Raw genomic sequence first — 12,597 nt, forward strand, 5'->3', positions numbered from 1 at the left:
TGGATCCTCTTTCTCACAAGCCTGTTGCCTTTTCTATCCTTGATCTGAGGTTTGCAGTTGTTCCGTTTCTCACACCCAAGTGTTCAAAGACTTCTAGCTCCAGTGGCAGGTTCCTACAATTGTTAGCCTTGACCTTGGCCAAAGCCTTTCTCTGAACCTGTTTCTCCAGTTATAAGTAAGAGATGATACCTGTCTAAGGTGTTCTAAGAATACGCGAGAGCGTGTGTAGGGCAGGGCCCAGTGCTTACGAGCAGAGTGCTTGTAAATAGCGGCACTTCCTGAGCACTTGCTCTGTTCCGGGATGGAGCTGAGCACTAGTTGTCCCGGTCTAGCCCTCCCAGTTGGTTTGGAAGGCAGGTACATTTGTTCCTGTTTCTCAGCCAAGGACTGGAGGCCCGACAGTTTACTGGGCTGGGCCGGGCCTGTCGTGGGGCAGCCGTTCAGACTGCCCGCCGCCAGGCTTCCAGTCCCCGCCCGCTGCGCTTCCCGCCGACGGAGACTCCCGGGCCGGCCCCGCCCCCTCGCTGCAGTTCCGCCCCCGGCATAGCCCCGCCCCCAGGCGGAGCCGGCGCCCGGAGCTGTAGCGGGAGAGGAGGCAGCTGGACCCCATCGCGGGAGGAGGCGGCAGAGGTACCGGCGGGAGAGGGGGGAGCGGAGGCACCGCGGTCGGGCGGAACAGGGAAGAAAGTGGCCTGGCGTGGGCCCGGGTGGTGTGTGGGTGGGAGGGGTCCTCGCCGCGTTCGCCGTCTGCACGCTCCCAACCTCCCGTTGGGCTCCAATCTCAAGTCAGCACGTCCAGTCCCCTGCCTCTGGCCGGTGCTGCCCCCTATCTCCTTTGCGGGACGGCCTGGCCCGCCCGGTGTGCGGGTGAGCGGATGCGGTGCCTCCCGACTCCTCTCAGCGGCACTGGCGACTGCCCTTCTGCCTGTCGGCTGTGTGCTCCCCTTATTCTGGGTCTCCCCTTCTCCCTGGGCGGCCTCCAACCCAGCCTTTGCACACCGCCCCCTGGTCCCGGGCCTGGCCTGGGAGGAAACATCTGTCGCGCCCCCTGGCAGCAGAAACGGGGTCATGACCTCCAGATGTGCTGGGCAGTATCCAGCGCCTCCTCCTGGGGCAGCCAGGCCTTCCGGATCTGTGGGAGCGGGCCGGCCCCCTCCTCCCCAGTGACACAGGCCGTGAGGAATGTCCCGGCCTCAATGGACCTTGTGTGAAGCTGCCGGGTGGGGGGCAGAGCCCAAGAACATCCCCCAAGGCAGGCCAGAGCCCGGCACTGGGCCAGAGCAAGAGGCAGCCCATGGGCTGTGCACGCACAGATACACAGAGCTCAACCCACACGGAGCAGGGGTCTGCGCAGACCCCTTCCCTCATGTCCCCTGTCACCCCCATCACACACACTTCACCCACACCACAGCCAAGGCCCTGGAGCTTGGCACATGGAGCCAGGGCCTGCATCTGACACCACACACTTAACACAAGGCCAGCTTCGCTCGCTTCACCTTCCTTTCGGTCTTCCAGCAGTGTTGGGAGGGGACAGGGATAGTTAACCCCATTTTAGAGGTGAAAGAACAGAGACTCAGGGTCAGTGTCACGAACTTGTCCCAGGAGAAGCCAAGGGAGGAGGCACTCTGAGCCTTACTGGGTCCTGGAGCTTTAGCTGAGGGGTGCAGAGCCTCTGCTCCCATCCCCTCCTAGCCCAGCCCTACACAGTGTCACCGGATGATGCACAAAGACTCATCAGCAGGTGCCTGCACCCCTAGTGGGTCACCCACATCCCTGTCCCAGCCACCCACTCCATCCTGGGTTCACCTGAGGGTGACTCCCCCTCACGTTCTCATACCACCCTTTGCACCTGCCCCTGGTCTCGACACATTTTTCACACTTAAGCTGGTCCCTGGGGCCTTGGGTGTCTCACTCTTACATCCTGTGAGACCTCGAGCCTTAGCCCAACCCCCCACCTGCCCCACACCTACTCACACAGTGTTAGGAGTGGGGAGGTACAGCACTGTTTAGGCCCTGGAGATTGGCAGGCCCAGGTTCAAATCCTAGCTGATATGGAATTGCTTCAGTCAAGAGCATCCCCTTATCTGGACCTCAGTTTGTTTGTCATATGGGGTTCAGATTCTCCTCTCAGCATCAGTGGGGCCAGGTAGGCGGAAGTCCCCATGGGTCCCAGTTCCAGCAAAGGGGCCTGGTCAGCATGACTCCCTCCCGTACCCCCAGGTATGGCTACAGAGGCCTGCAAGAGGGTGAGCCCAGGCCTGTCCTTCAGGTTAGGTTGACTTAGGTCCCATGACTGAGCTAATGTGATCCCAGCACCTTCCTCAGGATGTGGGGCCGGGCCCCAGAGTTGGGGCCACTTCCCGTGCTGAAGGAAGTGCTCTTGCTGTTCCTGCTGCCCCGCCAGTGCCCCCTGGGAACCCCTGTGTCCTTGAGGTACTGAGGCCGTGAGGGCCAGGGCATTGAGACCCAGCCTCTGGGTGCTCAGCTCCTCTGGGATCCTGGAGGAAGTGGGAGGAGCAGGGAGGAAGGTCTCTGGGGACAGGACGTCCTCCCTTTGTCAAGTGGACAGGACCCAGACACCAGTAGCCCCATGGGTTTTCCGTCGGAGCGGAGACAAATCATCTCTCCGGTTGGGCCAGGTCTTGGTGGGGACTCTCACTCTGGGCCCAGACCAAAGCCAAGGTGTGTGAGTGGGGACTGGGGAGCCCTGGCAGTCCCAGGGCCGCCCAGGCTCCAAGACCCTCAGGGCCAAGGCCCCGACAGCCCTGCCCAGCACTAAGCTGGAGGAGGGGGCTGGAAACTTCAGCCCCAGGCAGACGAGGAAGTGGCCAGGAAAGCGGAAGCGGCTTTGATGGTCGTGGAGGGGGCCGGAAGTCAACCCGCATGGTGGACCAGGCTGGGGGCCCGGGTTCCTGTTTTCTCCCCAGGCTCCTCTGAGCAGACCCCTCCTCCCTCAGGGCAGGAACCGGCCTGCCGGCTGGGCACCAACCACCCGTGCCTGCCAATGCGGCCCGGCACCCGGAGAGCCAAGTCCCCAGGTCCGAGGCACGCCCATGTGGGCCGGCGGCGTGGGGAGTCCTCGGCGGGGCCCAGCCCCTGAGCCCACCGATGACCTCTTCGCCCGCAAGCTGCGCCAGCCGGCGCGGCCCCCGCTGACGCCACACACCTTCGAGCCCAGGCCAGCCCGCGGCCCGCTCCTGCGCAGCGGCAGCGATGCGGGCGAGGCCCGGCCCCCGACACCGGCCAGCCCTCGCGCCCGCGCCCACAGCCACGAGGAGACCGGCCGCCCCCCCGCGCCCCCCGCCCGCTTCTTCTCCGACCCGCTGGCGCTGCTGGGGCTGCCGGTCGAGGAGCCGGAGCCCGAGTTCCCGCCCGTGCCCGAGCCCCGCTGGTTCGCCCACTATGACGTGCAGAGCCTGCTCTTTGACTGGGCTCCGAGGCCCCGGGGGACAGGGGGCCACGCAGAGGCGGGCTCTGGGACCCCCGCCTCGTCTCAGGACCAGACTGCCCGCTCCGACCTGCTGCTTGAGGCGCCTGGCTTCGTGAGTGAGCTCGGGGGTGAGGGCGAGCTGGGACTGGGTGGACTGGTGTCTCCACCTGTGCCCCCCTCACTGCCCAACGCGGCCGTGTCCGTCCTGGAGGAACCACAGAACCGAACCTCGGCCTACAGCCTGGAGCATGCAGACCTGGGCGCTGGCTACTACCGCAAGTACTTCTACGGCAAAGGTGAGGGGAGGGCCGCTGGGGAGGGGCCAAGGTCCCTGTCACTTGTGGTGAGCTGTCCTTTCCCTGTCAACTCCCTGGCCACGTGAAGGGTCAGGCTCTGTCTCTGGGCCGAGGCTGCCCAGCTTTACCCACCTCCCTAAGACCAAGCCCAGCCTCCACCCAGCCAGGCATGCTCCGCTGCCCCCATCTGGTTCATCCTTTTGCTCCTCCCGTCTGGGGAGAGATTTCCTATGGACATTTCTGTGAGGTGAAAACTGAACCCCTGCACCCGGGAACCTTGTTCTCATCAGTGCCCACAAGGGAGGGCCCCAGACATCCTGGGGAAGAATATGGGCATGGTGGGCGAGGCCATGCAGGATCTAGGTTTTGGAGCAGGCAGGCATGGCCCCCCTGGGTCTGGGGCAAGATATATCATCGGTGAGGCTGCAGAAGGGGTGAGGCCTAGGGCCAAGTGTATAGGTGCCGACAGGAGTCAGGATCTGGGTTGGTAGAACGTGGGCAGGGCTGACGAGGGGACTGGACTTAATCTAGGATCTGAACTAGTGTTGTGGTGGGACCTGGAGCGGGGACTTTGGTGGACGTGGTCGAGCGAGGGTGGGACTGCTCAGGGGGGTGGATCTGGTCACCCACCGCCTGCTTCCCCCAGAACACCAGAACTTCTTCGGACTGGACGAGGTGCTGGGCCCGGTGGCAGTGAGCCTGCGGCGGGAGGAGAAGGAGAGCAGCGGAGGGGGCACTCTGCACAGCTACCGCATCATCGTGCGGACCACGCAGGTAGGCCGAGGTCATGGGAATTAGACCGTGGATTGCCTTCTGAACGGCCTGCACGTATCCTGAGCGCCCCTATATCCCCTCCTTAGCTCCGGACCCTCCGTGGCACCATCTCGGAGGACGCGCTGCCGCCAGGGCCCCCGAGAGGCCTGTCCCCAAGGAAGCTTCTAGAGCACGTGGCATCGCGGCTGAGCCCGACCTGCCTGCGCCTGGGCTCAGCTTCACCGAAGGTGCCCCGCACGCTGCTTACGCTGGACGAGCAAGTGGTAAGTGGGTGGGACAGCCCTGCCCTACAGCTAGACCTGGTCTGAACCCAGCCTGCCCAGCTCCTAGCCACCTAGCCTTGACCCTAATCCTGGGCTGGACGGGGACCCCAGGAGAGCTGCCTTTTCAAAAGGAGGGCATCAGAGGTCATCTGGAGCCTTGCCTCTCAAAGTAAGGTCTGTAGACCAGCAACGTCCGTATTATCTGGGAGCTTGTTAGAAATGCAGATTCTCGGGCTCCACCCCAGACCTACTGAATCTCAGAGCCCACACTTTAAGAAGATCCCAAGGTAATTCCTATGTGCATTTCAGCTGAGGAGCGCTGATCTGACTGCCACCCCCTCTTCCTGCAAGTCCCTCTCCTTCCCTGTCAGTTTTCCCTGCAACGCCCTGCTTGGTCTCCTGCCAGTCTGGGGTGCTCACTCCTTCCTGGGGCTGCCCATTCCACTGTGGGACCACTCAAGCCCGCTGAAGGTCCTTCCCTACCCTGTGCTGAAAGCTGCCTATTGGCCCCGATTCTCCTCCTCTGTCATTCAGTCTGTTAGTCATTCAACAAACATTTCCTCATACCTTGGTACCAGGCCCCAGCTGGATGCTGGAGACCTGTCTAGACCAGATGCTGTCCTTGAGTAGCTCACAGACAGGTGTGGGAGAGAGGCTGCAGAGAATCATGGATAATGATGGAGCAGGATAACAGGGACAGGGCAATGTTGAGGGCTCTATGGGGCACCAAGGTAGCGCTGACAGCCCTTCCTTGGTTCAGCATCATGGAGGAAATGCAAGAGCCCAAACCAGGAAGAGCAGGCATTTTCTGGACAGAAGGAACAACTTGGGTGAAGCTTAGAGACTAAAAACTGTCACGTCAGGGTCCTGTGGGTAGTTCAGCATGACTGGAGTAGGACTTGGGGGGAAGGGGTGGGAAAGGCTGGCCTTTGGTCCTGAGGGCACCGTGGAGCTGTGGAAGATCTGAGAGGTTGAGCAGCCCTCTGGCTGTAGTGTGGGGGCTAGACTGGAGGCCAGGCTGAAGGCTGTCGCTGTGATCCCAGCCAGACGTGGTGGTGACGATGGCAGAGGTGAAGAGGAGGTGACAGTCCAGGGACAGAGTGGATAGCCTTTGTGGCCGACTGGAACAGTGGGGGTGTTGTGAGATTGCCCTGCTTCTCGGCCGCTGGGAGCGGTAGTTTATGGAGGCAGGGACCCTGGAGGACGAGTGGTGTGGGGGGGGAGTCATAGTGAGGAGGTGAGGTGCCAGGGGCTGGAAGGACATCTGGGCAGCTGCAGCTCGGGAGAGGGGTCTGGGCTGGAGGCAGAGTTGGGGGTATCATTCCGTGGAGATGGCTGCTGTGACCACTGAAGGTGAAGAGCGTGGCTGGGGAAGAGGCCCAGACGTGAGAGGGTGAGGTCCCTGGGGTCTCAGGCAGAGTGAAGTTCCAGTTGTCCCAAGTGCCAACTAAGGTGAGAGGGTGCCAGGATGAGGCCGTGCCCGTGGCCGTAAGAGGGGCTTGGGGTTTAGGAGCTGGGGTGGAAGTGGGGCTGTAGTGTGAGGAGGGATGAAATGGAAGTGGGGACTGTGGGTGTAGACGCGCTTAGCAGGAAGACGGGAGGCCAGAGCTGGAGGGGCCCTGGGCTTGTTTGCGTGGTGGCAGAGCGCCCTGAGCTGTGCACAGTTAACCCCAGATGCAAAGGAGCCACAGGAGCTGGGGGCAGAGAGTAAGCAGAGGTGGTGCAGGGCTCCAGGCCTCCAGAGGCTGGGCTCAGGGTGCCTGGCATTTGAGGGAGGGGAGGACAGGCTGGCCTTGAGATAAGGAGGATGACAATGTGGCCATTAATTGGGATCGAGCGCACTCTGTGCAGGGTCCTTTCCGTGAATCACGTCCTCTGTGGTCATATGACAACCAGCCCCCTCCCGGTTCCTTCTCACCTTGATCTCCTCTGCCCTCCTGAGCGCTGGGAGCAGGAGAGACAGAACCCACTTGATAAGCGAGGACACAGAAGTGGCTTAGAGAGGGCAGAGCTCAGGCCACACACGGAGGCAGTTCTGCCCCCAGGCCAGTGTCCCGGTCCATTCCCCAAGGCCCAGGGGTGCTGCTGGGCGACTGAGGCCTGTGCCTTCTGCCTGTGCCCTCCCCCGCAGCTGAGCTTCCAGCGCAAGGTGGGCATCCTGTACTGCCGGGCGGGCCAGGGCTCGGAGGAGGAGATGTACAACAACCAGGACGCAGGACCCTCCTTCATGCAGTTCCTCACCCTGCTGGGTGACGTGGTGCGGCTCAAAGGCTTTGAGAGCTACAGGGCCCAGCTGGACACCAAAAGTGAGGCCCAGGGGGCCCAGGGTGGGGGCAGACCCATGCTGAGGGGCAGGCTGCCTTGGTGAAAACCAGCTGCCTGCTCGCTTTTCTGTCCCATCTTGTCCTGGGTCTGGGGCCGGGGGTGGAGAGTTCTTTGGGTAGGCTGAGGACGTGGGTCTGGGGCTGCAAAGGCCAAGCCATGGCTGGGAGGAGGGGCTGGGACTATCCCCCAAGGCCCCGGTGCCCTACTGCCTGAGTGGGGTCAAGGGGGTTTGTAGGCACCACCCTCACCATCAAACACACATATTCCACCAGCCCAGACCCTGCCTCCCTGGTTGGAAAGGTCCCAGGGTCCCTGGAAAGTGTTTGTATCCAGCACCTCCTGCCTGCCTTCCACTCTCTCAGCTGCTCCACACATGCTGGTGCCTGGGCCAACATCTGTCTTCTCCTGGGACATCCGCCCCCGACTCCCTGTTAGCAGGCCATTTCTCATTTCTGTCTTCATTCTATCTCAGCATCCCCCCATCCCAATCCCAGGCTGGAGGCTGGATTCTGTGAGGGGAGGGGAAGGGGAGCAGCCAAGGCTGAGGCCCTTGGAGCTCATGGCCTGGACCTTGGCTGGTGGTGGAAAGGGGTTGTCCACCTGCTGGCTGGGGGTACAGAGGCTCCAGACTGCAAGCAGGATGGCAGGTTCAAGCCATCCAGATTTCCCTTGCTCTCCCTCGGTGTCCCCAATTAACTGGCCACAGCGGATTCCACGGGCACGCACTCCCTCTACACCACGTACCAGGACCATGAGATCATGTTCCACGTGTCCACGATGCTGCCTTACACCCCCAATAACCAGCAGCAGGTGTGAGGGGGCCCTGGGGATGGGGGCTGGCTATGGGCTTCTGGGGACCATGGAGGGGTGCTTTGTGGGTGGCAGTGTTTGAACCTTGGTCTGAACTCTGCTGACCCCTAACTACGCTCCAGGCTAGTGTCCCTCCCCAAAGACAAACACCCCAGGCCTTCACCAGGGGCAGGTGGGGGGAGCCACTGGTGCCCAGGCTCTTAGGTCTCACTCACATCCCCCACCTTCTAACCCCCAGCTCCTGCGGAAGCGCCACATTGGCAACAACATTGTGACCATCGTGTTCCAGGAACCCGGCAGCAAGCCCTTCTGCCCCACCACCATACGCTCGCACTTCCAGCACGTATTCCTAGTCGTGCGGGCCCACGCGCCCTGCACTCCGCACACCTCCTACAGGTGGGCGCCCGGAGTTCCAGTTCTGCCAAGGGTAGGTCTTCCTGGGCCCTCCCTTTGCCCCTGACTACCGCCTCCTTCCCCATAGGGTGGCTGTGAGCCGCACCCAGGACACCCCGGCCTTTGGGCCAGCTCTGCCCCCTGGCGGAGGTCCCTTTGCGGCCAACGCCGACTTCCGGGCCCTCCTGTTGGCCAAGGCGCTCAATGGCGAGCAGGCGGCGGGCCACGCACGCCAGTTCCACGCCATGGCCACGCGCACGCGCCAGCAGTATCTGCAGGACCTGGCCACCAACGAGGTGACCACCACGTCGCTGGACTCGGCTTCCCGTTTCGGCCTGCCTTCCCTGGGTGGGAGGCGGCGGGCGTCCCCCCGGGGCCCGGGCGCTGAGCTGCAGGCGGCAGGGGCGCTGGTGTGGGGCGTACGCGCGGCGCCCGGGGCGCGGGGCGCGACCGGAGCCGAGGAGGGCGGCCCTGACGGCGCAGAGGTGCCATGCCTGCTGGGCATCTCGGCCGAGGCGCTGGTGCTGGTGGCGCCGCGCGACGGCCGTGTAGTCTTCAACTGCGCCTGTCGCGACGTGCTGGCCTGGACCTTCTCCGAGCAGCAGCTCGACCTGTACCATGGCCGCGGGGAGGCGATCATGCTGCGGTTCGACGGGCCCCCCGGCCAAGCCGTTGGCGAGGTCGTGACGCGCCTGCAGGTGACGCGCGGGAGTAAGGTTGGGGTGCAAGGTCTTTGCGCGCGCGCGCGCAGCGGGGAAGGAGCCTGCTTTGGAACCCCTCGTTCCCGCCGCCTCTCCTGCGAAAGGGGAAGTCGGGGTGGTGGGGCACACCGGGAGCCTCGCAGGGATGGAACTGGGGGTCCCCAGGCCCTCTTTTGCGGGGTGGGTGGCTAATACCCTCCTTGGGCGTGTGGAAGGGCCCATGTGACCTGGGACGGTCCCCGGGGCTGGCGCTGGGGCGGCCCCTCCTCTGTTAGCCCCCGCTCACTCCCCGCCCCGCCCCGCCCCGCTCCGCCCCAGCTGGTGAGCCGCGGCTGCGAGACCCGCGAGCTGGCGCTGCCCCGCGACGGCCAAGGCCGCCTGGGCTTCGAGGTGGACGCCGAGGGCTTCGTCACGCACGTGGAGCGCTTCACGTTCGCGGAGACGACGGGGCTGCGGCCCGGGGCGCGCCTGCTGCGCGTGTGCGGCCAGACGCTGCCCAGTCTCGGCCCCGAGGCCGCTGCCCAGCTGCTGCGCTCGGCGCCCAAGGTCTGCGTCACCGTCCTGACCCCCGACGAGAGCGGCCGGCCCCGCAGGTCAGGACGTTGGGACGCAGGGAGGTGGGAGGACCGGGCAGCTGGCCACCACCTCGCCCGTGCCTCCCGTGTGGCCATTAGCGACAGGAACCTCGCGGGGAGGCCTTTCCTTCTTGAGAGAATCCCGCGTCTCTTAATCTCTCTGAACTGCACTATCCTTATGGGTAGAATGAAGACTATTAAGCTCGCGTCTTCACCGCCCAAAAGATCCAAGAGCAGCCCCCGCTGTATTTCTCACAGACACCCAATACACACTATTGGTTACTTACTGCATTAAACCAGGGATATGCGGACTCTTCATGTAAAGAGCCAGAGAGTAAATATTTCAGGTTTTCTGGGCTATCTGGTCTCTGCTGCAGCCACTCGGCTCCATCACGGGAGCACAAGAGCATCCAGAGGTGACATTTAAATGATGACTATGGCCTCGTGCCATGAAAACGAGTTATGGACCCTGCAACGTGAATTTTATGTGACTTTCACATGTCATAAAATATTCTTTTTATTTCTTTCAACTGTTTAAGACTGTAAAAGCCAACCTTAGCTTTCAGTACAAAAACAGGCACATCTGCTAAGAAAGAAAAGACAAAGGCAGAGGCTGGATTTGCCCCCAGGCAGTACTTTTTGGATCTCTATGCTAAGTGGTTTTCCCACGTTATTTAAATCCTCACAGCAAACTAGGAGATCAGTACTATTATCCCCATTTCACAGATGGAGAAACTGACATTCAGCGTCATTTGCTTAGGATTCACAAGGGCAGCACTGCGATGTGAACTGAGGTCTGGACAAATGGCCAGTAGCCAGGCAAATATTTTTCAGTGTTGTCAGAGAGTTTGGAGAGCTCTCCTCCTCCTGGAAGCGAGCCTTGGGCACAGCTGGGAGTGGGGCTGGTGATGCTGGTGTTCCTGCCTGACCTACTCCTTCCTCCCCCCAGGAGCTTTTCGGAGCTGTACATGCTGTCTCTGCAGGAGCCCAGCCGGCGGGGGGCTCCCGAGCCAGTGCAGGATGAGGCCCCAGCAGTGGCCCTACTGGCCACCACGAAGCAGCTGCTGCAAGTGTGCCTGAACGATGGCAGTGGTCCTCCAGGGCCCGGGGACCTGGCCGAGGAGAGAACCGAGTTCCTGCACAGCCAGAACCCTCCATCACCCTGCAGGTACGCCCGCTCGGCCTTCCCTCTCCTCTAGCCCACGAGGCTGGACGGGAAGGCCTCTGCAAGCAGGGTCCACGGGTGGGGGCAGCTTGCAGTGCTGAGCCGTCCCTGCTCTCCCCAGCTCCCTGTCCGACGAGGCCCCAGTCCTGCCCAACACCACCCCGGACCTCCTCCTTGCCACCACAGCCAAGCCGGCAGCACCCAGTGCTGGCAGGGAGACACCCCCCACCCAGGTGAGCAGAAGCAACTCTCTGGAGCCCAACCAGCAGGAGTGGGCACCATGGTGATGGTGGGCATCACTGCATCTATACCCACTTCTGCCCCCCAGGACGGGCCAGGCAGCCCCAGTGGCTGTGAGGACAGGGGTGACCCAGCCCCGGAACTGAGGGCCTCTTTCTTGCCACGAACCTTGTCTCTGAGGAACTCCATCAGCAAAAGTGAGTCTGGAGCAAGGTGGGGGTCTAGGAGCGGGACAGGAGGAGGCCTGGCCTGCGCTTCCCTAGCTGAGCCCAGCTCCGGTGCCCACAGTCATGTCAGAGGCGGGCAGCGAGACCCTGGAAGATGAGTGGCAGTCCATCTCAGAGATCGCCTCCACCTGCAACACCATCCTGGAGTCGCTCTCCCGGGAGGGTGAGGCCACCAGGGCGCTGCGGGCGGAGCCAGGGTGGGGCTTTCTCCCTTTACCTGCCTGCCCAGACGGTCCCTCTGTCCCCACAGGGCCACCCATCCCAGAGAGCAGAGATGCCAAGGGAACTCCAAAATCTGACTCTGAGTAAGCCTCACATCCGATCTACCCCTTCACCCCATGCCCAGTGTTCGTGCCCACCCATTGGAGTGAAGCTCTGTCCCAGGGCTCTGCTGTAATGTACACCCCAGTCAGAAGACAGGGGGTGGGCTCCTCTCAGGCGGGTGGGTCTGGGAACCAGCCCATGGTGCCGCACCCTGCCCTGGTCTCACTGAGTTCTGAATCCCATGTTCTCAGGCCAGAACCCGGGAGCCTGTCTGAGAAGGTCTCTCACCTGGAGTCCATGCTCAGGAAGCTGCAGGATGACCTGCAGAAGGTGACACGGTGGCTGCGGGTCATGGGGAGTCACAGGGCTGCCCACGCTGGCTGGCCACGCTGACTCCCGCCTCGCTCCACCTCCCCCCAGGAGAAGGCAGACAGGGCGGCCCTGGAGGAGGAGGTGCGGAGCCTGCGACACAACAACCGGCGGCTGCAGGCCGAGTCCGAGAGCGCGGCCACCCGCCTGCTCCTGGCCTCCAAGCAGCTGGGCTCCCCCACCAGCGACCTGGCCTGAAGCTGTCAGGTCCAGCCTCAGCCTGGCTGCGGACCTGCTGGAACTGCCCGGTCGCTCGCTCGGGGCACCTGGGCCATACCAGGCCCTGGGCCCTCCTCAGGGACTATCCCTGCGCGAGGCGCATCTTAGCACTGCCCCCGCTCCCCGGCCCATTATTTGGTGGCATTTTGGTGGCGAAGTTGCCCCTCTACCCCATCCCCGTTTGTAAATATTCTGTGGAGAAAAGGGGACTTCAGGGAATAAAGAAGCCACCGTTATTTGTGTCCACACAGGTGTTCATGACGTGATGGGGGAAGGGGCTTTGCCCCCTCAGGCCCCGGCCAAGCTCCTGGGACAGTGGCTCAGAGTTGGGCTGGCACAAACTGAGGGGTTCTCTGAGGCTAGGCCACCCTTGGCTTCTGTCCCACAAACATTGGTTTGGTCTGTTGGGAAGCAGGTGGCCACACCCTGTACCTATTCTGCTTAATCGTTGGAGCCAGGCCCCTGCCCTAGAACCAGACCTGCGGGGCTGAGATCAGAGGCAGAGCCCCTCTGGGCGGGAGAGGAAAGGCGCTTAGGGGCCAAGGG

General features: G+C 62.7%; 1 protein-coding gene across 2 annotated transcripts; it reads left to right on the forward strand.

Annotated features, from left to right (window-relative positions):
* Window positions 1–11: 11 nt before the first annotated feature.
* On the forward strand, window positions 12–12,297 carry SIPA1 (signal-induced proliferation-associated 1). 2 transcript variants are annotated; one of them, XM_027090310.1, is made up of 16 exons: window positions 12–630; window positions 2,958–3,726; window positions 4,373–4,500; window positions 4,587–4,763; window positions 6,895–7,069; window positions 7,795–7,898; window positions 8,137–8,294; window positions 8,380–8,989; window positions 9,311–9,585; window positions 10,517–10,735; window positions 10,854–10,965; window positions 11,061–11,169; window positions 11,261–11,362; window positions 11,450–11,504; window positions 11,715–11,793; window positions 11,884–12,297. In XM_027090310.1, exons 2-16 carry the CDS (start codon window positions 3,054–3,056, stop codon window positions 12,028–12,030), a joined length of 3,123 nt encoding a protein of 1,040 aa, XP_026946111.1. In that variant the 5' UTR covers window positions 12–630; window positions 2,958–3,053; the 3' UTR covers window positions 12,031–12,297. The 2 variants fall into 2 exon arrangements, with proteins under 2 accessions (XP_026946111.1, XP_026946112.1); XM_027090311.1 differs by lacking the exon at window positions 12–630 and having other exon boundaries at window positions 801–3,726.
* The last annotated feature ends 300 nt before the right edge of the window (window positions 12,298–12,597 follow it).

This window comes from Aethalodelphis obliquidens, unplaced genomic scaffold (assembly GCF_003676395.1).
Source record: "Aethalodelphis obliquidens isolate GAN/ISIS:26980383/991018 unplaced genomic scaffold, ASM367639v1 scaffold69, whole genome shotgun sequence".
NCBI classification, from domain to species: domain Eukaryota; kingdom Metazoa; phylum Chordata; class Mammalia; order Artiodactyla; family Delphinidae; genus Aethalodelphis; species Aethalodelphis obliquidens.